We start from the raw sequence: 24,808 nt of genomic DNA, 5'->3' as shown, positions 1-24,808 counted from the left end.
TGTCATCTATATGAAGCATCAGAAACAAAACTGCATTGCTTTTTACCAGGATGCGATCAAAGGCAGAGGGGGTGCCACCACGCTGCACATGTCCAAGGATGGTGACTCTTGTGTCATAGCCCAGGCGTTTCACAACCAGCTGCAGAGAGAAAAGAAGTGCAAAATAATGACACTATCCCTTCAAAGTTAAAATTAAAGTTCACTGGACAACAGAAGAAGAACCAGGCTTTTGTTACTCTTTGAGTCCTTTGCTTGTACAAACCCGCCCTTTTTAACTGTGCAGGATAACAACAACAACAACAACAACAACAACAACAACAACAACAACAACAACAACAAATTTATTATTATTATTATTATTATTATTATTATTATTATTATTATTATTATTATTAATTTATTTATACCCCGCCCATCTGGCTGAGTTTCCTCAGCCACTCTGGGCAGCTCCCAATCAAATGTTAAAAACAGTACAGCATTAAATATTAAAAACTTCCCTGAACAGGGCTGCCTTCAGATGTCTTTTAAAGATAGGATAGCTGCTTATTTCCTTCACATCTGAAGGGAGGGCGTTCCACAGGGCGGGCGCCACTACCGAGAAGGCCCTCTGTCTGGTTCCCTGTAACCTCACTTCTCGCAATGAGGGAACCGCCAGAAGGCCCTCAGTGCTGGATCTCAGTGCCCGGGCTGAACGATGGGGGTGGAGACGCTCCTTCAGGTATACAGGACCGAGGCCGTTTAGGGCTTTAAAGGTCAGCACCAACACTTTGAATTGTGCTCGGAAATGTACTGGGAGTCAATGCAGATCTTTCAGGACTAGTGTTATGTGGTCCTGCCGGCCACTCCCAGTCATCAGTCTAGCTGCCGCATTCTGGATTAATTGCAGTTTCCGGGTCACCTTCAAAGGTAGCCCCACATAGAGCGCGTTGCAGTAGTCCAAGCAAGAGATAACTAGAGCATGCACCACTCTGGCAAGACAGTCATTCTGCCTCCCAGCGAGTATTTCAGCTCAATCTCAATGTTAGGCCAAAGAACATTGACACAGACGTTCCGAGCAGGAACAGGATTGCATCACCCACACTTTTAATGTCTTCTGAGGTGATCGGCTTGCCATGCTTGTCAATTGCTCCTTCAGCCACAATAATGATGTTCAGCCTTGAGCCTCGGGTTCTTGTCTGTGGAGAAGAGAGAGAGAGAGAGAGAGAGAGTGTTAAGTTGTGGGTAGACATAGCAGACGACACAGCGATTCTTCCAAAGCAGCTCTTTATTTGTAAGCTGGAACAGAACTGAACTGAGGAGCTCAGCCAGCCTGCTTATATAGAGCTCCAGAACAATGTAACTGTTGCCATTTTCTAAAACTATCCAATCACTGAATGTCACTTTCGATCCTTCATTTGCATAACTATCTACAGTATCCCCCTGCTGGCCCAGGGTGAGAACTTCAGTACATATCAGAGAGATCCACTTCAAACCATGTTCCAGGCCTGGTTTGGAGACAGAAACTGCCTTGGACAGCCAAGAAAGGCTGCCGGGAACCCAACTTTGGTGATTCTCCTGGACCTCTCTACAGCTTTCAGTGCCATCAATCATGGTACTCTTCTCTGCTCAATTGCTGCTGCCATATCCTTAATCAAGGCTGGAGACAGTTTTGTGCAGCCTAGAGAGGGCCTGACTGTGAAACTCCGGCTGCCCTAGGTTTGTCTAGCTTCTCCAGCTCACCAGGCCCTTGAGGTGGCTTAGGACCTGTGAGGGTGTCCCATTGTTTTGGTGCAGATTTCTTTCACTGACTCCAAATACTTCAACTGATTTGCTTTTTTAAACATTCTCCAGCCAGTACAGTACACAGCATCAACATATTACAGCCCTGAGATACTGGCTCAAGATCTCAGTCTTTGGCCTAGGGAAGAGGTTACTTCCATACCTAAACAACAAGGAGTTTACCAGCTCATGAATGAAAATTATGGTTAGAAAAGCCACTTCGACTGGTATGCCACCTTCTCTCCTGTACCATCTGGGTATGATATCGCCCTTGAATCTCTGAGGCAAACGCTGTGGGACGTAGTCACATAGTGATCTCCAATCTCAATCTCATGTTAGCTGTGGCCCATTAGCAGTAGGAATTCACTATGGGTTCAAGTTTCAGACACCTGTGTATCTTAGAAATTTGTCTGTACCAACATATCGGCGTCTTTTCACCAAAGCCAAAGTAAATGTATTCCCATCAGAAGTGTTAAAACAAAGACTGAGAGATATCCCTTATCAAAATAGGATCTGTGTATGCTCTCAGAATATTGGCTGCATGAGACATATTTTATTGCATTGCAGACAATATGATCAAGCTAGGGAACTATTGATTAAACCACTATTGGCAAATCGGCCAGGTCAATCTGAAGCCTACTATACCAAATATCTTCTGGACGACAAGTCCAATGATATCACAGTGGCCGTGGCAAGGTTTCTTTTAGTAGTCATAGGAATCAAAGATCAACATACCCACGACTAAACAAATAATGCTTCGGTCTCCCTTCCCTGGGGGGGGGGGGGTTGTCTGTATGAATCTGTATTTTATTTATAATCCATGTTATGGGTCATTGGACCGCAATAAAGATTATTATTATTACCTCAGTTAGCCTCCTGCACAAGTGATCCTCCCAGTCATCCTCTGGTGGAGATTCTGGAATGAAAACCCAGTCTGCACCACTTGCCAAGGCTGTTACAAGGGCCAGATAACTAGAGGATGAGATAAAAGACGAACAATTAGCCATTACTGATTTGGTGCAAGATTTTAAGCTAGCAATAGTGCTTGAAAAATCCAAGCAGGGAAGGAGCTTTCCAAAAGGTTACTTAGGTCTGATTGGAGACTGATTCATATCATCCTCTCTCTGGGGAAACCCAGGCTGTACTCAAGACTGGAGAAATTTGATCTTTCTGAATTCCAGTACCAATGGGATCCACACTTCATGGGCTAGTGTGTGGATCAGAATGTAATCAGCCTTCGGATCAGACATAGGCCCTCCAGATGTTTTGGACTACAATTCCCATCATCCCTGACCACTGGTCCTTTTAGCTAGGGATCATGGGAGTTGTGGTCCAGCAACATCTGGGGACCCAAGGTTGCGTATGTCTGCTTCAGATCATTCACTTCACTGATTTTTGCACCGCCGTTTTTTTTTTTTAAAAGGATCAAAATGCATTTTAAAACGTGACATTTGAGAGAAATAAGAATAGGAATTCCTACCCGCAGTGACGACCCATGACCTCCAGCACAAATGTCCTCTGGTGACTGCAAGGCAAAACAAATAATAAAGCACTGTTAAAAAGAAAACAAAAACAAAAAAGATAAACACAGATTCTCACATACAGTGGTACCTCGGGTTAAGTACTTAATTCGTTCCGGAGGTCCGTTCTTAACCTGAAACTGTTCTTAACCTGAAGCACTACTTTAGCTAATGGGGCCTCCCGCTGCCGCCGCGCCACTGGAGCACGATTTCTGTTCTCATCCTGAAGCAGAGTTCTTAACCTGAGGTACTATTTCTGGGTTAGCAGAGTCTGTAACCTGAAGCGTATGTAACCCGAGGTACCACTTACCGTATTTTTCGCACTATAGGACGCACTTTTCCCCCTCCAAAAATGAAGGGGAAATGTGTGTGCGTCCTATGGTGCGAATGCAGGCTTTCGCTGAAGCCTGGAGAGCCCCACCGCCAGCCCCACAAGCTCGGGGGACAGCGGGAGAGGCGCAGCGCGCCCTTCCTGCTGTCCCCCGACTTGGCTAGAAGGCTGGCGGTGGGGAGAAGCCTGCTCCTCCCCGTCGCCAGTCCCGCAAACTCGGGGGACAGCGGGAGAGGCGCAGCGCGCCATCCCGCTGTCTCCCGACATGGTTTGGAGGCTGGCGGAGGGCTTCCTCCTTCCCCAGCCCCGCAAGCTCCCAGAGCGATGCGAAAGCTGCGCGCAGCTTCGGCATGGCTCTGGGTCCCGTTCTGGGGGAGGGGGAAGCTCGGGCTTCCCCCGCCCCAGCCCCGCGCCGGGGGGGGGGAATAAATTTTTTCCCCTTTATTTCCCCCCCAAATCTCAGTGCGTCCTATGGACCGGTGCGTCCTATCGTGCGAAAAATACGGTAATTAGAAAGACAAAGGATTGCACAGGCTCTTCTCAGAAAAAAAGAGAGTCCTAGGTCACTTCAACTGTTACCAAGAAGGCCGTCAAAATACCTCATCAAAACATGTACAAGCAGTGGCTAAGCGTATGCTACCGCCACTCAGGTTGGGCACAAGGGACACGCCCCCCAAGGAGGGTGGGACCAGGCCGGATTTATGTTTGATGAGGCCCTAAGCTACTGAACGTAATGGGTCCCTTTATATGGCCAGCTGTCCTCTGTCAACAACAAATTGTCGCTGTTTTTTGTGTTGAATATAGGCTATGTGGTAATTTATCGACCTAATAGGTATCTAAAGCCATTTGCACATAACAAATAGGACCCTAGACAACACAAAACACTGTTGCTGTATGTAGGTTTTATTTTATTTGTTTTTTATCTTACATTTTGGAAATGTACATCCAGGTTTTTTTTCCTTGAATTTTTTTTTGGGGGGGCCACTCGGGGCCCTAAGCTATAGCTTGTTTAGTTTATACCTAAATCCAGCACTGGGTGGGGCACAGAGAGAGCCTGTTGTGCTCAGGGTCAGGTGTAACCCTAGAGTGCAGCTGTGGCCAAACAAGGGAAAGTTGCCTTGGTTGCAAAAATATGCCTGGGGCCACAGATCCCCCCCCCCATGCTACACCACTGTGCACAAGTTTTACCTTGAAGATCCTTATACAGTCATACCTCAGATTGAAGTTGCTTCAGGTTGAGCGCTTTCGGGTTGCGCGACCCGGAAGTAACGGAACACGTTACTTCCGGGTTTCGCCACTCGCGCATGCGCAGAAGGTCAAAATGACGTTACGTGCACGTGCGGAAGCGGCAAATTGCGACCCACGCAGACGCAGGTTGTGTTCACTTCAGGATGCGAACGGGGCTCGGGAACGGATCCTGTTCGTATCCAAAGGTACCACTGTATTTTCTTGTTCTCCCTCTCTCTCTCTCTCTCTCTCTCTCTCACACCCACACAAAACCTACCCTTATCTATTTAAGATATATATATATTTTAAAAATTCTACAACAGAGAGTAGGCAAACTGAGTCAAATTTTGCCTGTATTTGCAAATATTTTCTTTCCCATTTTATATGCTCCTGCATGAGGAAGGGCAAAGAGCTTCTGCGATTGCTCCGCAACTGCCGTCTATATACACTTTCAAGCCTAGTCTTAAGGGCTAGGACTTTGTTTTCTTCTCTTTTTTTAAGCTGCAGAAGGAGATTCTCATGGTGCCATTCAGGAGCTGTAGAAATCAAACGGGCCTGCACAATGCCCACAAGTCTCACCTCTGAGCAGTGGTGGTGATAGCATCCACTATTTCCATTATCCTGTGGAGAGCGGAGTCAGTGCCAATGGTCATGTCAGTGCCACAAAAGTCGTTATCAATAGATCCAACCATGCCAACAATGTTTAGGTAACTAGACTTGCTGGCTTCTTCTGCCGTGATGCCACCTGGCAAAGAACCAATGGAATACCAGCATATGATATAATTACACTATCCCTGAAAGTTCACTCTTAGCCTAAATCTAGCAAAAAGAAAGCAAACGTTCTCCATATTCTCCATTTATCCTGCAGGTCAGAGCAAGGGTGGCTAAGATGAGGTTCTCCAAATATTGTTGGATTCCAACTCTCACCAGCACAGGGACCTACTGTGAGGGGGGAAATTATTTGATCCCCTGCTAAATTTGCCCGTTTGCCCTCTGACGAAGAAATGACCAGTCCATAATTTTAATGACATCCTCGGACAGCTCTTTGGTCTTGGTCATGGTGGATTGATTGCTTCTGTTGACAGGTGTCTTTTGTACATGTACTGTAATGAGCTGGGATTACAGTACATATACTGTATTACTAATGAGACCTCACCCTTACAGCAGGTGCTTCTAATCTCAGCTCATTACATACAGTGAAGATACCAGGTAGCCTGACATCTGGCTGGTTGACAGGGGACCAAATACTTATTTCACTCATTATAATGCACATCAATCTCTGACTTTTGTCTTCTGGGTTTCTGGGGGGTTTTCCTCTTGTTATTCTGTCTCTCACAGCTATAATAAACCCACCATTAAAATTATGGACTGGTCAGAGGGCAAACGGGCAAATTTAGCAGGGGATCAAATACTTTCCCCCCTCACTGCAGCATTCAGTTTTTAAGTGGCAATACCTGTCTTAACCAGCTCCTGCAGCAAACTGGTCCACTCCGCTCGGAAGGTATCCGCTCCAGTCAAGCTGCCGTCTCCCCCGATCACGCACAAGTTTGTGATTCCTCTCTTTACCAGGTTGCGAGCAGCCTTCAGGCGTCCTTCGCGGGCACGGAAGTCCATGCACCTGGCACTCCCGATGACGGTGCCACCCTAGGTGAGGGGACAAACCAGGTGAGAGCTGGAAGACAACATTATGGCCACCTAACTTAGGTGCTGCTATGATCAAGAGGAGTCCCTCAAGCAAATCTGGAAGAAGAAAAAATAAAGGGAGGGAAAAATACCTTAGGTCATAGCTACTGTTAAGTTGTGGGTGAACATATCAGACGACACAGCGATTCTTCAAACAGCTCTTGTTTATTCACAGGCCAGAACAGAACTGAACTGAAGGGTTCAGCCAGCCTGCTTATATAGAGCTCCACTACAACGCAACAGTAACCACTTTCTGTAACTATCCAATCACTGAACGTCACTTTCAATCCCTTATTTGCATATGTGGACCTGAGTGAAAACTATCTACAGTATCCCCCTGCTGGCCCAGGGTGAAAACTTCAGTACATAACAGGTACCATGACAAGAAAGCTGCTTCAGATGAGGGGGGGAATCCCCCTCGGCCCATGAACAAATACTTTTGAATACTTTAATTACTTTCTATTTAAAGGGAAGTTCTCTTTCTGCACATAACTTAACTGTGGCATTATGGGAAGTCTTGCTATGGGAAGTATTGCTTCTTTTCTCTGGCATTCTGGGAAGTCTCGCTTATAATCTTTTCTCTGCTTCTGCACACACTGTACAAACCTGTTCCAAATACCAAGACATTCCCTCCTTGCACAGTTCATCTTAAGTTCATGATGACCTGTTCTCAATGCATAGCTGACCACATCTACGGAACTCGATTATTATATTCTTTCATGTTATGATCAATCATTAGTAATTATTTTAGTCATGCTATATCAATCTTTAGTTATAATTTAATTAGGAGGTTTCACGCCTGTCTAGTTCCAGCCCCGTTTCCCAGCCTTTAATCTATTGGAGATTAATGTTTATATGTAATTCCCGCCTTGTACTTATGTTAACCAATCAGCAACAAGTTGGTGTTTGTATCAACCAATCAGCCACAAGCACACCTGTGGCAATGTTTGTAATATTCAATAAAAGAGAGTTCCCGGGGCTTGCCCCGGCAGACGCCTCTCACAGGATACCTGCTACTCGTCTGTCATGATTTTCATTCCTACATCTATTGGTAGAAAAGGGTCCATATTTTGCAACCTTGCCTTGTTTAACCATTGTGTCTATGGTATAAATCAGTGGTTCCCAACCTTGTTTTTGGCCATGCCCCACCTAAGAATCTCTAAAATCCTGTGACATATAATTCTTCTTATTCAAAAAGTGAACTCCTATTCATGTGGAAGAAGCCTAAAAAGCCATTAACTTGGTCTAACTCATTCTCGAAGTGCCCCCGTCAAAATCAAATTACACCCCTGTGGGGTGTGTGCCCCACGTTGGGAACAATGGGTATAAATAGTTTTAGTCACTACCTTCCACGCATTCACATACCTGTGGTTAATTTACTTTGGTTTTATTTTATGTATTTGTTCAACAGTGAACTATTACTGATATGCTAGCCATTTTCAAATATCTCAAGGGCTGTCAACCTGGAAGAGAGAACAAACTTGTTTTCTCCTGGTCTGGAGGGTAGGACTCGAACGAATGGCTCCAAATTTCAAGAGAGGAGTTTTCAACTAAACATCAGGAAGTACCGTATTTTTCGCTCCATAAGACGCACCTGACCATAAGACGCACCTAGATTTTAGAGGAAAACAAGAAAAAAAATATTCTGAATGAAACAGTGGATGTATGATTTTTGTGGTTCATGCTGTGGCCACAGACATGTGATCTAATGGTGAATTTGGGGTGACCCAATGCAAAAATCCTGGGGATCTGTGCTTTGTAACCATGTTTTTGCACCATTGCGGCCCCACGCAACAGTGGGTGCATGATTTTTTTTGGTCAGGCTGTAGCCATGGACATGCTATGTGATCTGATGGTGAATATGGGGTGACCAAATGTAAAAATCCTGAGGATCCATGGGCTTTTACCGCCCCCCTCCCAGGCAGCCTCCGCTAGCATCCCTTATCTCTCTTCTGATCCCGCCAATCAGCTGTTTCCTTTCAACACTCCCTTCCCTCTTGTTCGCCTTAGTGTCTTTTCCTTAGCTGGATAAGTTTTTTGCTCCTCCTTTTCTTCTAATATCTCTCCTTATTGCTTTAGTCTTCCTGCTTCCACCATTTGCAAGTTTGCTGTATTTACCCCCCCCCAGGCAGCCTCCTTTATCTCTAGCGTCCCTTATCTCTCCCCCCCACCCCGACTGGCAAACGATCAGCTGCTTTGTTTTGTTTCAACACCCACTTCCCTCTTTAAAAAAAAAAAAAGCATGATCTGCTTTTTGCCCCTGGGCAATTCCGCTCCAGGGACCACACATTTGCTCCCTAAGACGCACAGACATTTCCCCTTACTTTTTAGGAAGAAAAAGGTGCATCTTATGGAGCGCAAAATATGGTACTTTCCAACAGTGAGAGCTGTTTGACAGTGGAACCTCCTTTGGGAGGCTGTTGACTCTCCTTCCTTGGAGGTTTTTAAGCAGAGGCTGGATGGCCATCTGTCATGGATGCTTTAGCTGAGATTCCTGCATTGCAAGGGGTTGGACTAGATGACCCTTGGGTCCCTTCCAACTCTCTACAATTCTACATGGACTATGCATATTGCCATCAGATCCTATTTGATAACACTGTATTTTGCAGAATCGTGTATAACTTTAATATATAAAAATATGTATTAAAAATAAGTTGATCCACATGGAGCACTGCTGGACATCTTTCCAGAAGAGCAAGCAAAAGTTCATCCTCTCTCTCCTGCCAAGGATGTCAAGGCAGCAAACATCATTCTCCCTGTTATGTACTGAAGTTCTCACCCTGGGCCGGCAGGGGGATACTGTAGATAGTTATGCAAATGAAGAATCGAAAGTGACGTTCAGTGATTGGACAGTTTTTATGCAAATGAAGGATCGAAAGTGACGTTCAGTGATTGGATAGTTTTAGAAAGTTGCTACAGTAACGTTGTACTGGAGCTCTATATAAGCAGGCTGACTGAGCCCTTCAGTCAGTTCTGTTCTGGCCTCTGAATAAACAAGAGCTGTTTGAAGAATCGCTGTGTCATCTGATATGTTCACCCAAAACTTAACACTCCCCCTTTTCCCATTTTATCCTCACAACAAACCTGTGAGGTAGGTTAGGTTGAGAGAGGGTAACTGGTTAACAACAGCATAGCATCCAATACTATCAGGGAAACAGGATAGCTTAGGAGACATAGGCCTGGCTCCATTACTCTCTCTCCCTGACACCCCATCTGTCATTTGAGGTGGCTGCTTCACTTTGCTTCATGGCTGGGCTTGCCCTGGAGATTATTTATTGAGGTAAACAGATCCCAAGTCCCACTCCACTCAACTACAGTTCCCAAGGTACTCCAAAAAGAGGCAATGCCCGGAAAAGCTATGATCTCTAATTCTCAGGTTCATTCTTTTGAGGAAAATGGCCGGCCTGATCTTCTGATTCAGGAGAGAGAGGGCTCCAAAATGCTACACCTCTCTGCCCACCAAATAAATCCTCCTCACTAGAAAGATCAAGGCATCTTCACCATCACCAAAATCCATTAGCTGCAACAGTTTGAAGAGTTTTTGTAGTTGAGAATTTCACCCAGTTAACCGTTATGTGTAAAGGGTTTGTGAGGAGAGATCAGGGCATTTTTTCAGCCAGAACTCAGTTCTGGCACCTCTCAGGTGGGCGCCATTGCCATTATAAGAGAACAAGGGAGTTGTTCATGGTGAGTTCTGACACTTCATTTTCTACAAAAAAGAGATACACTGGGAGAGATAATACATGTTTGCTACATGTCATCCTCTATCTCTACAGTCTGGATGCCTAGAGAGAGTTGTGGCCAGACCAGAATCCTCTGCAATTCCTGTTTATGAAATTCAAAAAAGCCCCGACTCATGCAAGTATGGCTGCAAGCAAAGGTCAGCTCAGGTTTCGAGTTATTTTGGGTCTCAGGCATTCATTGTGACCCCAGCTATGGGCGATATCATTACACTTAAGATGGACGACTTTGCCAGTGACCCCAACAGGAGAAAAGGTCAAGATGTTACAATAATTTTCCTCGTGACAGGAGCCCCTCACTCAACCAGCCAGTGACTTTCCTCAAACTGGAGAAGGAGCAAAGGAACTTCTCAAAGGGGAAAAGAATAACCTTTTAAAAAAATAACAAAAAAATAACACTGGACTGACCACTTTGATATTTCCAGAGGTTTAAGATATTTTTACAAGGTTAAAATTAAAATCCCACTGGGGATTATGTCATGTATAGTGTCCATAAATAAAATAAAGTAAACCTTATGCCCCTGTCGAATAAACACCCCTGGGACAGATTTGATGGAGGCGCAGGGGACTGCAGAGGCAAAGAAGGAATAACAAAACAAAAACCCACCACCCTGCCCACTTTCACCAGTGCAAGTAGAACTTGGCTGAGCATGTCTGGATCCAACCCAATGAAATGCAAACCATGCCCTAATTCTATAGCAGCTTTCCTGAAATATACTCGGAGTCGAGAGTGGATTTCATGTTCTTTATTCAGCTCATAGCGGTGAGGAGGAATAGAAGTTCCTCCAGAATGCCTGCTTTATATACATTATTTACACAATGGGCCCCACGTGATTGGCTAATTCCAGGATTCTCCTGTAGGCCAATCAGGTTGCGGATTCACTTCCACCTGGAGCTGGATTGGGTGGCTCCTGTGGACCAATCAGACTGCTGCATTCTGAATCCTATTGTTCTAGGACCAGTCAGACCGCTGCATTTTGGATCCTATTCAACTCAGTACATAACATTTCCCCAACCTAGTGCCCTCCAGGTGTTTTGAACTACATTTCCCACCAACTTCAGCCAGCATAGTCAATAGTCAGAGATGAAGGGAGTTATCGTTACCACATAATACTCATTCTTCATTTGTAAGCAATTGATCACTTAGTGTGGCAGCACCCACACTATGGTCCCATTCATTCTTTTTGGCACTTGCTAAAAACTTTCTGGTTTAGGCAAGCCTACCCAGATATGCAGGGACGCGGGTGGTGCTGTGGGTTAATCCACAGAGCCTATCCACAGAGACTTGCCGATCTGAAGGTCAGCGGTTTGAATGCCCATGATGGGGTGAGCTCCCGTTGCTCGGTCCCTGCTCCTGCCAGCCTAGCAGTTTGAAAGCACGTCAAAGTGCAAATAGATAAATAGGTACCGCTCCAGCGGAAAGGTAAACGGCGTTTCCGTGCGCTGCTCTGGTTCGGCTTAGTCATGTTGGCCACATGACCCGGAAGCTGTACGCCGGCTCCCTCGGCCAATAAAGCAAGATGAGCGCCACAACCCCAGAGTCGGCCATGACTGGACCTAATGGTCAGGGGTCCCTTTACCTTTTACCCAGATATGTAGAATGTTGACATGTGTTTTAATCTGGTCTTCAACTTAACACTGATTTAAAAATTATTTTTTTGGGGAGGGATATTTTAAATAACTGTTTTTAACAGTTCTTTTTCTACTGATAATTCATTTTATACTTTTTCTAAAATCCACTTGGAGGATTTCCGTCTTTGCTTTTTTAAACAAAGCAGTATATACATTTTGTGAAATAAATAAACGGTTGAAAGCATCAGGGGGGCACCAGGTGGTTCTGTAGTATCATAAAACCCTGAAATCTTCGCACTAGTGACACCTAGGGTAAGGAGGACAGCTCTGAAGCCCCTCACACCCTGAGGGACAAAATCCAAGGGACCGGCTTACCAGTTGCAGCATCATGGACACACTTTCCCATGTTGCTTCCTTAATATTGTCACCGCCGTCCACAAGCCCTTGGTAGCCCTGAAACAAAAGTCAGAAGAGATTATTTAAAAAGAGAAGCCTTTTTGAGCCTCCATCTCCTCTAGAGCTGGTTAACTCAAGAAGATAGAGACACCATAGCTGTGAGCTGCTGCTACAGCAAACTACAGTGGTGCCTCGGGTTACATACGCTTCAGGTTACATAAACTTCAGGCTACACACTCCGCTAACCCAGAAATATTACATCAGGTTAAGAACTTTGCTTCAGGATGAGAACAGAAATCGTGCTCTGGCGACATGGCAGCAGCGGGAGGCCCCATTAGCTAAAGTGGTACCTCAGGTTAAGAACAGTTTCAGGTTAAGAACGGACCTCCAGAACGAATTAAGTTCTTAACCTGAGGTACCACTGTATACTGAAGAAGGAACGTTAAGGACAAGATGCAGTTGAAGTACATTGCCAGGCTGGTGCATTGTTCGACCTCAGGATATTTCCAGCTCCTTTAGCCACTGTAGCAACATTGAACAGGTAGCACGTCAACTAATAATAATAATAATAATAATTTATTATTTATACCCCACCCATCTGGCTGGGCTTCCCCAGCCACTCTGGGAGGCTTCCAACAAAATATTAAAATACAGTAATGCATCAAACATTAAAAGCTTCCCTAAACAGGGCTGCCTTCAGATGTCTTCTAAAAGTCTGGTAGTTGTTGTTCTCTTTGACATGTGGTGGGAGGCGTACCACAGGGCGGGTGCCACTACTGAGAAGGCCCTCTGCCTGGTTCCCTGTAACCTCACTTCTTGCAGGGAGGGAACCACCAGAAGGCCCTCGGAGCTGGACCTCAGTGTCCAGGCTGAATGATGGGGGCGGAGACGCTCCTTCAGGTATACAGGACCGAGGCCGTTTAGGGCTTTAAAGGTCAGCAACAACACTTTGAAGTTTGATCCTAAACGTACTGGGAGCCAGTGAGGGAACCGCCAGAAGGAAGAAGAAGAAGAAGAGTTTGGATTTGATATCCCGCTTTATCCAGGCCCTCAGCGCTGGACCTCAGTGTCTGGGTAGAACGATGGGAATGGAGACGCTCCTTGCATAGGGTCTGTGAGGCACCAGGGTAGCTGATCTGGTATTACCACTGCTATGCGACCTATGGCGACTCTAATAGTCCTGTTTGGTCTAGCAGCAGCAATCAGCAGCAGAGTTAACAAAATAATAAACCCATTTGCAGTAGAATGAGGTGGAAATGAGGTCGAAGAATGGACTATACCATTTGGGTCTGAAGATGGAGCATCGGATTTGTGAATACTCTCCAGCAGAAAAAGCTCACTGTGAGTAAGTGGAAACCTAGTACAGGTGGGAAGAGATGGAGCTTGAACGTTCCTCTCTGGTGTGTGTGCGTGCGTTTAGCTTGCAGGAATTTTACACGAGTGCAAGTTCAAAAATGGTTAAACTGCAGCCCCCTGAGGCTTCAAGTGGTGCAGCCCACTCTAGAAAACAGAGACATTCTATGCTTTAGACTGGGACGTGGGTGGTGCTGTGGGTTAAACCACAGAACCTAGGACTTGCTGATCAGAAGGTCGGCGGTTCGAATCCCCTCGACGGGGTGAGCTCCCGTTGCTCGGTCCCTGCTCCTGCCCACCTAGCAGTTCGAAAGCACGTCAAAGTGCAAGTAGATAAATAGGTACCACTCTGGTGGGAAGGTAAATGGTGTTTCCATGCGCTGCTCTGGTTCGCCAGAAGCGACTTAGTCATGCTGGCCACATGACCCGGAAGCTGTACTCTGGCTCCCTTGGCCAGTAAAGCGAGATGAACGCTGCAACCCCAGAGTCGGTCACAACTGGACCTAATGGTCAGGGGTCCCTTTACCTTTTATGCTTTAGAATGGAATGTCCCTATTTTCATGCTGGATATGCTGTCTCAGGATTTCACACCTCATTCTGCTCCATGAGTCAACCAAGTCTTAGACACAATTCCTACTCAAGTAAAGAAAGGCAGCAAATCAACCTACCTCATGAACAAAGTACACTTTGGCCCCGGTGTATATTCCCACTCTGACCACTGCCCGGACAGCAGCATTCATACCTGTTCAGAGAGAAGGGAGAAGAGAGGTCACAATGCACAAGCAAACTGGATGACAGCATTGCAGAGGTAGACAATGTGTTCCTGGACCACAGCTCTTGTCATGCCTGGCAGGGGCTGATGGGAGTTGTAGTTCAACACCACTTCTGAAGGCACTACACTTTGCTAATGTCTTGTATAAACAACAATGCATTACATATTCAGGTAGGTAGCTGTGTTGGTCTGACACAGTCGAAATAAATAAAAAATTGTCCAGTAGCACCTTAGAGACCAACTAAGTTTGTTCTGGGTGCAAGCTTTCGTGTGCATGCATTCCATATGCAGATACCGTATCTGCAGAAGTGTGCATGCACACAAAAGTTTATACCCAGAACAAACTCAGTTGATCTCTAAGGTGCTACTGGACAATTTTGTTTATAATTTACATACTTATCTGAGATGAAACCCAAGGAGATTCTAGTGGGATCAGTCTTGTTCTACTTTACAATCAGAGATATTGAAGGGACTATGATTCTGTTCCAACCATATCTAGTTCTTACTGAATCACAGGAGAAGCCATGGGAAGATTAACAAGACCCACTGGGGGCTTAATTCAGAATATAAAGGAAACAGAAAAGACTAGACTCACAGCTCCAATCTCCTCACAAGTATGACAAGCACCCACATTGCTCTAGGTTTGGCACCAGATGAATACTTATTTATATGCCCAGACATTGTAAGTTTTGTTAACGATTGTTCTAAGCTGCTCTGTTGTTTTCAGCTATTTTATTTGTTTGATGGTATATTTTAGAGTGCATTGCTGCTTATTTTTAGGGAATAAGCTTTATAGGGAAGTTTTTAATGTTTAATGCTGTATTGTGTTTCTAATATTCGATTGGGAGCTGCCCAGAGTGGCTGAGGAAACTCAGTCAGATAGGCAGGGTATGTATGTATGTATGAAATAAATATTATTATTTTATGACTTAGTTGGTTGTAGTGTAGTTATTCTGAATTCTGTACTTCAGTTTGGTGTTGATGAAGGGCAGATTGAAAACATTTTCATTAAATAAATAAAATAAATTTTGGAAGCTGCCATTTGCAGAGCAGAAGCACCATGTGCATGAGGGAAGATGGGAGTAAGGATGTTGGAGAATTTTACCAGAATTGGGAGCAGAAGTTGACGATGTTCATTTATTTGTCCCATGTCTGAAATGGAAATCAATCCCGCAAATATAATCAGTAATCACTGTTGTCGTTTGTAAATGAAAAACAAGTAATTGATTACTCCCCCCCAAATTGAATGGTTTTTTCCTTTACATTAAAAGTAATGTTTTGGAATAATGTAACAATCATGTAACTAAGTGTGCAATTAAGCATGTAAAATTCCACTACAGAAGACAGTGAGAATAATGTGGTCTTTGTTGAAAACCAAACTGAAGTGGAACGGAAACAGTGCTGCTTGCAATGAACTCAGATTGGAACAGAAATTGACACCTTCTAACATCCGTATAGTTAAAGCTATGGTTTTCTCAGTAGTGATGTATGGAAGTGAGAGCTGGACCATAAAGAAGGCTGATCGCCAAAGAATTGATGCTTTTGAATTATGGTGCTGGAGGAGACTCATGGACTGCAAGAAGATCAAACCTCTCCATTCTGAAGGAAATCAGCCCTGAGTGCTCACTGGAAGGCCAGATGCTGAAGCTGAGGCTCCAATACTTTGGGCACCTCATGAGAAGAGAAGACTCCCTGGAAAAGACCCTGGTGTTGGGAAAGATGGAGGGCACAAGGAGAAGGGGATGGCAGAGGACGAGATGCTTGTACAGTGTTCTCGAAGCAAACCAACATGAGTTTGACCAAACTGTGGGAAGTCAGGAGTGCCTGCTGTGCTCTGGTCCATGGGGTCACGAAGAGTCGGACAGGACTAAACAACTAAACAACAACAACAAAACATCCCTAGATGCGGGTGCCTATATTTCTATAGCGCTCTGCCTTATTTGCCTGGCCTTGATACTGCTGTGACGTTCAATTTATAACCAGCCTACAACACTGAAGCTCCACTGATGTACAATTGTTGTGTTTCCTCATATATCTGTGCTGCCCACATAGAGGTACTGGTGATCTCCTGAAGAGGCCTATGCCGTTGCTTAAAATCTCCCTTGAGCAGACAGTCATTTTAATGATTGCTTCGTGTTGCTTTTATATGTTTTCATGCTGTTGTATGCTGCCCTGATTTTTGCAAGTGGACGGTCTAGAAATGCATTTGTTTGTTTGTTTAGAAATAAATGTGGTAAGTGTGTGATGTGGAGCCTTTATTATAGCATCATCTGACCCTTAAACCCACTCTGCTGTCTCTCAGCCTCCTTGGCGTACGTGTCGTTTCTTACTGCCTCAGGTCAGTATTGTTGACCCAGACTCACAAGTCTCCCATGATCCTACCCTCAGATGATTTGCACATTTTATTTTTGACCCGCTGACATTTAAAACAAGTTCCTGAGGTACCCCCTCTGCCAGGCCACTGTGCTTGCTGGCTCCAAAATATACCACACCAGGAGAGGGACTGTAATTCAATACCACTGCATACCCCCCCCAAAAAAAACCCCTCTCTAAGTCATGTGACAGCTTCACAGACAAGCTGTGATCATGGATGCAGCTGAGGAAAACTTGGGCTACAAGAAGGCTAAGGTGGATGCCAAACCCCCAACGCTTTTAAACCTTTCTTCATATTATTATTATTATTATTATTATTATTATTATTATTATTATTATTATACACAAGTACATATACCTCATTACCTACTCGGTCACATTCAAAAATACACATATCTATAAACATTTATCTATAATAAACGTATATTGATATTGATCTAAAACCATTTCCTCTTTCTCCGTGTGGGTTAAATCTTTAACGGCAACAAATGATTTTGCTCTGGATCTGTTACACTCAATTCTCGTTGCTGTGGTGTAATTGCTTGTTTGCCAGCACAGCTGAAAAATATTTCATCAGTGAAGTGCTTTTTGACCCTTGTGAAACAGAAATCGCCATGCATCTCATGGAATTGCTTTGCTCCTATCTTTATTTCATTTCATCCTGTAGTTATGTGCTATTTTCCTGTGTTTTAGATAACTGTTTTATATACCTTTGAGAAATGCCCTGTCTTGTTAGTCTCTAGTGCTGTTTCAGACTCAGTCTTGTCTCTCCAAATCTCTTGACTTCTCATCAGCCTATCGAAAAAGGACCTATTTCCAAATGCTGATATCAAGGTGATTCTATCTTAAAGTTAGCTTCTATTTGTTCAATGGTCTGCACACTCTTCCAGTCTTAATAGGCTTCCATCTTACTTACTTTTTATATCTGAAAATGTCCAAATTGCCTTTTCAAAAAGTGAACCATTCACCTTCTAATAGAGAAGCCAATAGGAAGGCCTTGGGTAATAAACACTTATATTGGTCCAAGATTTCTAAACGTATGTTTATAACATAGGATGCCCCTCTGCAAAATGTCCTCCTCTCATTTTTTACTTATCCATAGTAGATTTTTAAGATCAGTCTTAATGTAACATTCTTGCATTAATCTGTTAGGTTTTTCATTTCTATTATGCCATTGCATCTGCCTTGCCAATCCTGCCAATTCTTTTAATTCAAATTCACCCTAGGGGACAACACACCAAGCATTTTTTGAGTAAGAAAACCCCCTAGGCTCCCCATCATCTGAAGGACAAAAAGGAAGGGCCCTGCACTGTGTAGTAGGGGATAACTTGCAGGCAACCATTGACCTATCTGGAAATGGCGGATGGAAATGGACCCATCCATTTCTGGCTCTAGTGCTGCCCTCCAGGTATATAATCTATGGCCCTCCAGATGTTGTTGGACTCCCATCTTCCCTGATCATTGGTCATGCTGGCTGGGGCTGATGGGTTATGAGAAATGAGCCCAAGAAGATAGAAAGGCTGCATAATGCTACCACATCAGCTGTGCAGCCTGAGGATAGATGCAGGAGTCAGCCGGAAACATCCTTCCATTAAATACATCCCTTTGACCTTCCTTAAAACCATCACCACTTTCGGCTATATGGAAATGGCTGAGATGACTGGCAGAATCCGAGACCAGGGAGAAGAGTTGGTGGAAGAAGATTGGGGGAAATTTAAATTTTACTTACAGAAGTACTGTAAAATGTATGAATGCTGATGACATTGAAATAAAATGAAGAGGTTCTAGTAATAAGAGATAAAAATTTGAAATTATAAATTTGGGAGGTAAAATATATAAGGACAAAGTAGTAGGATACGAATTTGCTGAACTAATTGTTAAAAAGGGATATAAAAAAGGGAGGCGCGAGGAAGTCAGGAAAATAAGTTAATGGAAGATGAATAATTAGAAAAGAGTGATTTGTGTTTTTCTTATTCTATTTTTTGTGTGTCGATTGTTCTTTTTTTCTCCTTGTTAAATGTTTGTATTTTATGTATTGTGAAAGTTTGTATTGTTGTGTTTTATATTTTCTCTGTGTTTTTATTGTTCTATTTTTCTATTGTTAAACCTAATAAACTATTATATTAAAAAAAAAAAACATCACCACTTTCACATAGTTCTTGCAGCTTTGTTGGGTTCTGCTTCCACATATGCCTTAAGGGAAGAGCAGCATATAGGGTGCCCCTTCACATGCTGTTGACTTACATCAGCCCCAACCAGTATGGCCAATGGTCAGGGATGATGGGAGTTGTAGTCCATCAACATCTGGAAGGCATCGCATTGGCCACCATTTCTTACCACCATGAGACTACAACTTCTCAAAGCCTTTTTTGTGTCCATTAATCAAGTATGGCCTATCTACAGGGCAAATGCAAGCATCTGTCTCAGATACTAGCATCAAACTAGTAATTTTGTCACCTATCATTTGAAGCTAGATGTGCCCATGCTTTAAACTGTTAGACATTAAGCTGTACCTCAGGGTTACATCAGCAGTTATTGTTCGTCATCTGTCTAGACTGCAACAGCCCTTCATAAAACTCCACAACTGTGTAGAATATCCACCAGTAATAATAATAATAATAATAAATTTTATTTATACCCTGCCCTCCCCAGCCAGAGCTGGGCTCAGGGCGGCTAACATCAATAAAATTTCAGTAAAAACATAATAAGAAAAAACAAACAAAGAACAATTTAAAATACAGGTTAAAATGCAATTTAAAATGCAGCCTCATTTTCAAAATCAAAACCATAAGGGGAGGGAAACATAAGGGTCAGATTGAGTCCAAACGAAAGGCCAGGTGGAACAGCTCTGTTTTGCAGGCCCTCCGGAAAGATGTCAAGTCCCGCAGGGCCCTAGTCTCTTGTGACAGAGCGTTCCACCAAGCTGGGGCCAGTACTGAAAAGGCCCTGGCCCTAGCTGAGACCAACCTAACCACCTTGTGACTTGGAACCTCCAGAATGTTGTCAACTGTGGACCTTAAGGTCCTCCATGGGACATACCAGTAAAGTTGTACTACAGGTACATACGTCCATAGTTGGGATTTCCAGGAAACCAGCCAAGGATTAGGTTTCTTCTCCATACTGCGCTCCTGTCCACAACCATATATACTTAACTGCTGCATGCACGGGCAGTGGGTTTGTGATGTAGTATAGCCCTTGTGAAGTCATGTTGCCAGGCCATGTTATTGTGACAACGCATTTTGCAAAAAGCCTCTCAAGTTATCACATCAGATCAACAGCAGCAGTTAATCTGATGTGAACACACACACCCTGCCGCCTCTTGCATATTAGTAGTAGCTCTTCCACCACCACCACAAAGTCACAACAGAATGGCAACACCACATCACAAAATAGTATGAGAGTAAGTCCTAGCCTGGGTCACACTGAGTGATTTAGTAACAGTGGGTGGAATTCAACATGGTGCTCCAACTAATCTTTTGCCCGTACAGTGGTACCTCAGGTTACATACGCTTCAGGTTACATACGCTTCAGGTTACAGACTCTGCTAACCCAGAAATAGTGCTTCAAGTTAAGAACTTTGCTTCAGGATGAGAACAGAAATCGGGCTCTGGTGGCGCGGCAGCAGCAGGAGGCCCCATTAGCTAAAGTGGTGCTTCAGGTTAAGAACAGTTTCAGGTTAAGTACAGACCTCCAGAATGAATTAAGTACTTAACCTGAGGTACCACTGTACCAGTATTCTAGCTTGCCAGATGGAACAACACCCCTCCAGGCACTGTTCTGAGGCTGGGGTCAGGAGAGTCAGTTTCAGGGAGCATATAAGGGCCCCCAAAATCCTTGTGTACCTGTCCACTGACCGGGTTCTTCAGGTGAACCCCACCCAAAGTATTTCTTCCTTGCAAGCCTTTCATTTATTTTCCTTTCCTCCCCTGTTAGCTCCCCCATTCTCATGTTGTTGTTGTTATTTGAATTTATATATCGCCTTACACCCAGATATATATAGAAGACAGTTCGGAAACTGCAGCTGGTGCAGAATTCATCAGCCAGGCTACTCACCAAAGCAAGACGGTTTGAAAATATTACACCAATCCTCGTCCAACTACACTGGCTACCGATTAGTTTCTGGGCCCAAATCAAAGTGCTGGATTTGACCTATAAAGCCTTAAATGGCTCAGGACCACAATACCTCAAGGACCACCTCTTTCCATATGAACCTACCCAGACTCTTAGATTATCTTTCAAGGCCCTTCTTCGTGTGCCTCCTCCGCAAGAGATCTGGAGGGTGGCAACACGAGAACGGGGCCTTCTCTGCAGTGGCTCCCCGTCTGTGGAATGCTCTCCCCAGGGAACTTCGCCTGGTACCTTCACTATACAGTGATACCTCAGGTTACATACACTTCAGGTTACAGACTCTGCTAACCCAGAAATAGTGCTTCAGGTTAAGAACTTTGCTTCAGGATGAGAACAGAAATCGTGCTCCGGCGGCGCGGCGGCAGCAGGAGGCCCCATTAGCTAAAGTGGTGCTTCAGGTTAAGAACAGTTTCAGGTAAAGTACAGACCTCGGGAACGAATTAAGTACTTAACCCGAAGTACCACTGTACACCTTTAGGCACCAGGAAAAATTTTCCTTTTCAACCAGGCCTTTGCCTGACTTGATCTACATCCTATACCCTTTTTTAAAATGCTAGCTCTTTGGGGTTGTTTTTTATTGGGTTGTTGGTTTTGTTTTGATTTTATGTATTTGATATTTTATGTGAACTGCCCCGAGACCTTCAGGTACAGTGATACCTCTGGTTGTGAACGGGATCCGTTCCATAGGCCCGTTCGCAACATGAAAAGAGCGCAACCTGCAGCAGCGCGCCTGGGCACGCGCGAGTTGCGATTCGCCGCTTCTGCGCATGCACGTGACGTCAATTTGCGCTTCTGCGCATGCGCGAGCGGCAAAACCCGGAAGTAACCCTTTCCGGTACTTCCGGGTCACAACCTGAAAGAACGTAACATGAAACAGACGTAACATGAAGTATGACTGTATAGGGTGGTATAGAAAAATAAATAAATACATAAATAAATAAAAATATACCCTTATATATTAGTAGCAGTAGCATTTCCATTTCTTACCCACCCTTCACCATAAGGGTACAACAATTTAAAAATACAATATTAAATGAAATTGCAAGTCCCTGGAGGCAGGAATGGCCTTTTTTCTATTTATAATACTCTGCCAAGTGATATGTTCACTCGTAATGCCGTCAACAGCTTGTATGCATTTCAAAAAAAAATCCATCTTGAAACTAAGACGGGATTTGGACACCAAGAGAAGATATATGAGTGCAGATAAACAAAACAGAGCTCTCTCTCTGTGTGTGTGTGTGTCTCAAGGTCAGGAAAAGGAAAATAAGGAATCGTCTGCTGAAGAACTTGACAAGTCAACATGTTTGAAAAAAGCACCTGTATTTTGCTGTATTGAAAACGAATTAAAATGTTTTGGAGGGGATTTTTTTTAAAAGCATTGCATTGCATTTGTTCACACCACAGTGTCCCCAGCTCCAATTAATCAACAGACATAGATGGAGGCAAACCCAGATCAGGAAGAGATGCCGTGAACTGCAGATTTTGTAAGAGTATAGGAGAAACAGCAAAGAAATGATGGTTCAAGACCATCCTTAGCTCATTTTGCTAAGGAAATGCTTGCAAGATGGGGGTGGTAGGTGGCCAAACTGCGGTTGATGAGCCACAAACTGCTTTCAAGGCTCTTTAAAAAAAGGCAATACAAATAATATCAAAGGAAAAAAAGCATTCAGCAAGAAGGCAGAGAACTACTGAGGAGAAAGGCTGGAGGCAGTGTGGGAGGAGAAAGTCAAAGAAGGGGAGACAGAATAGAAAAGAATGAAAAAACTGCTCCTTACTGGATAAAAAGTTAATCCAGCCCAGCATTCAGCTTCCAACAATGGCCAGTTAGATGCTTCTGGAAACGCACAAAGCAGGGCAGGATGGAGGAAAGACATTTACCGTATTTTTTTGCGCTATAAGACTCACTTTTCCCTCCTAAAAAGTAAGGGGAAATGTGTGTGCATCTTATGGAGCGAATGCAGGCTGCGCAGCTATCCCAGAAGCCAGAACAGCAAGAGGGATCGCTGCGCAGCGAAAACAGTGATCCCTCTTGCTGTTCTGGCTTCTGAGATTCAGAATATTTTTTTCTTGTTTTCCTTCTCCAAAAACTAGGTGCGTCTTATGGTCTGGTGCGTCTTATAGAGCGAAAATTACGGTACCTGTTACAATTTGCAACCGAGACCAGTTCCACTTGAGTCATCTTACCAAGTTTAGGGAAAATCTGGATGCTAAAAAGTGCCCAGACATTAAAGCCCTTTCCTGGTAAATTCTGCCTAATGGCTTTTTTGCCATTAGCTCCTCAGACCACAAAGGGAGATCCCTAACACTACAACAAACACACACCCACACACCAGAAACCAGCCCACTTACCCTGGGCATCTCCTCCAGATGTCAACACGGCGATGGCCTTGCCAATCCCCATCGTGTCGGCGTGCTCATGTTTTGCCATTGTGTGCGACATTCTCCGGGCTGGAAAGTCAACAAGAAGAGTTTCTTAAAGATGGGGGAAATGCCCTTGGTCTTCGGTGCCTCCTTGTCCTGCCACAGGGGCCACAGCCGGGTCCGGAGTGCTCCTTGTAGCCCTCTGCCGTTGCCTTTCAAAGTTGACACCCCGCCCACTCTCCAATAAATGACAAGTGGAAATGTCAGCCTGTAAATGATCTCCAATGCAGCGTCAGCCACACCTAATCCTAAAGGGCACATGGCCAGCTGTCACGAGTACCAATGGACAGCGGAAATGTCAGGCTGCAGGTACCAACTACTGTGTTGAGGGCTTTTGGTGGCTTCAAAGTCTGGAGAGAATATAGGTAAGATTTCAAAAAGAGGCTCCGAGTTGTATACTTAACTTTGACTTGGAGCAGACTCACTGACATTAATGGCCAGGACTAACTTAAGACCATTGATTTTAATGGGTCTACTATGAATAAGAGTGAGTTGACTACAACCTCCAGACGGCAATCCTCAAAACACTTACCTGGGAGTAAGCCCCATTGAGCTCAATTGGATTTATGTAGGCCTGAATAGGATTGCACTGTAACATCATACTCTCCAGTATTTCTCTGATGAAAATAGGGACATCCTAAGGAAAAATGGGTGGCACTGTGGGTTAAACCACAGAGCCTAGGACTTGCCAATCAGAAGGTCAGCAGTTCGAATCCCCACAACGGGGTGAGCTCCTGTTGCTCGATCCCTGCTCCTGCCAAGCTAGCAGTTCGAAAGCACATCAAAGTGCAAGTAGATAAATAGGTACCGCTCCAGCGGGAAGGTAAACAGCGTTTCCGTGCGTTGCTCTGGTTCGCCAGAAGCGGCTTAGTCATGCTGGCCACATGACCTGGAAGCTGTACGCCGGCTCCCTCGGCCTGTAAAGCGAGATGAGCGCCGCAACCCCAGAGTCGGTCACGACTGGACCTAATGGTCAGGGGTCCCTTTACCTTTACCTTCAAGGAAAAGCGGGGCATTCAGAGATCAAATCAGGAACCAGGATGGCTTCTGTAAATTCGGGACTGTCCCTGGAAAATAGGGCCCCTAGAGGGTCTGTTACTGCTCAATAATCAGCAGAATGAAGTGCTTTGGAAATCCATGTGCAACAACTTTACAATCAAGTTTCACCAAAAGATTAAATAAGAATTGTTCCGGGGGGTGTTGGTTTGAAATTATGGGTGGTATTCAATTAAGTTTTACTCATGAGTACACTCACTCAAATGAATGAACATGACTGAGGGACCCATTCACTTCAATGGATCCAAGTGAAATTTGGTTGAATATCATCCTATGTCTTCTCCAAACAGGCTACGGAAAACCAAAGTTGAACAGCGACAGCTTTACAAATACAGAAAACCATGCAGGGAAATGAATGTGCATCTAGGTTAAACTTGTTTACAGAGCACTGGCACTGAAAAAGGATTTCTGTCATGTTCACAAATAGATGCCTTCCATTACTTTGGGATCAATAAGCAGGTTATTATGAAATCATACA

General features: G+C 44.3%; 1 protein-coding gene across 1 annotated transcript in view; it reads right to left on the bottom strand.

Moving 5' to 3' along the window:
• Nucleotides 1–23,424, bottom strand: part of PFKM (phosphofructokinase, muscle) — a 42,724-nt gene extending 19,300 nt beyond the window's left edge. The window contains exons 1-9 of the mRNA XM_053373030.1: nucleotides 23,203–23,424; nucleotides 14,249–14,322; nucleotides 12,207–12,284; nucleotides 6,291–6,480; nucleotides 5,416–5,581; nucleotides 3,239–3,283; nucleotides 2,622–2,730; nucleotides 1,080–1,175; nucleotides 47–139 (exon numbers count right to left, since the gene is read on the bottom strand). Of these exons, the coding sequence (XP_053229005.1) occupies nucleotides 47–139; nucleotides 1,080–1,175; nucleotides 2,622–2,730; nucleotides 3,239–3,283; nucleotides 5,416–5,581; nucleotides 6,291–6,480; nucleotides 12,207–12,284; nucleotides 14,249–14,322; nucleotides 23,203–23,293 (942 nt within the window). The 5' untranslated portion in view covers nucleotides 23,294–23,424. The remainder of the gene's footprint in view (nucleotides 1–46; nucleotides 140–1,079; nucleotides 1,176–2,621; nucleotides 2,731–3,238; nucleotides 3,284–5,415; nucleotides 5,582–6,290; nucleotides 6,481–12,206; nucleotides 12,285–14,248; nucleotides 14,323–23,202) is intronic.
• Nucleotides 23,425–24,808: the final 1,384 nt, after the last annotated feature.

Source organism: Podarcis raffonei, chromosome 2 (genome assembly GCF_027172205.1).
Source record: "Podarcis raffonei isolate rPodRaf1 chromosome 2, rPodRaf1.pri, whole genome shotgun sequence".
Lineage (NCBI taxonomy): Eukaryota > Metazoa > Chordata > Lepidosauria > Squamata > Lacertidae > Podarcis > Podarcis raffonei.
Note: the sequence above shows the minus strand (reverse complement) of the source record. Positions and strands in the feature narration are given on the sequence as shown.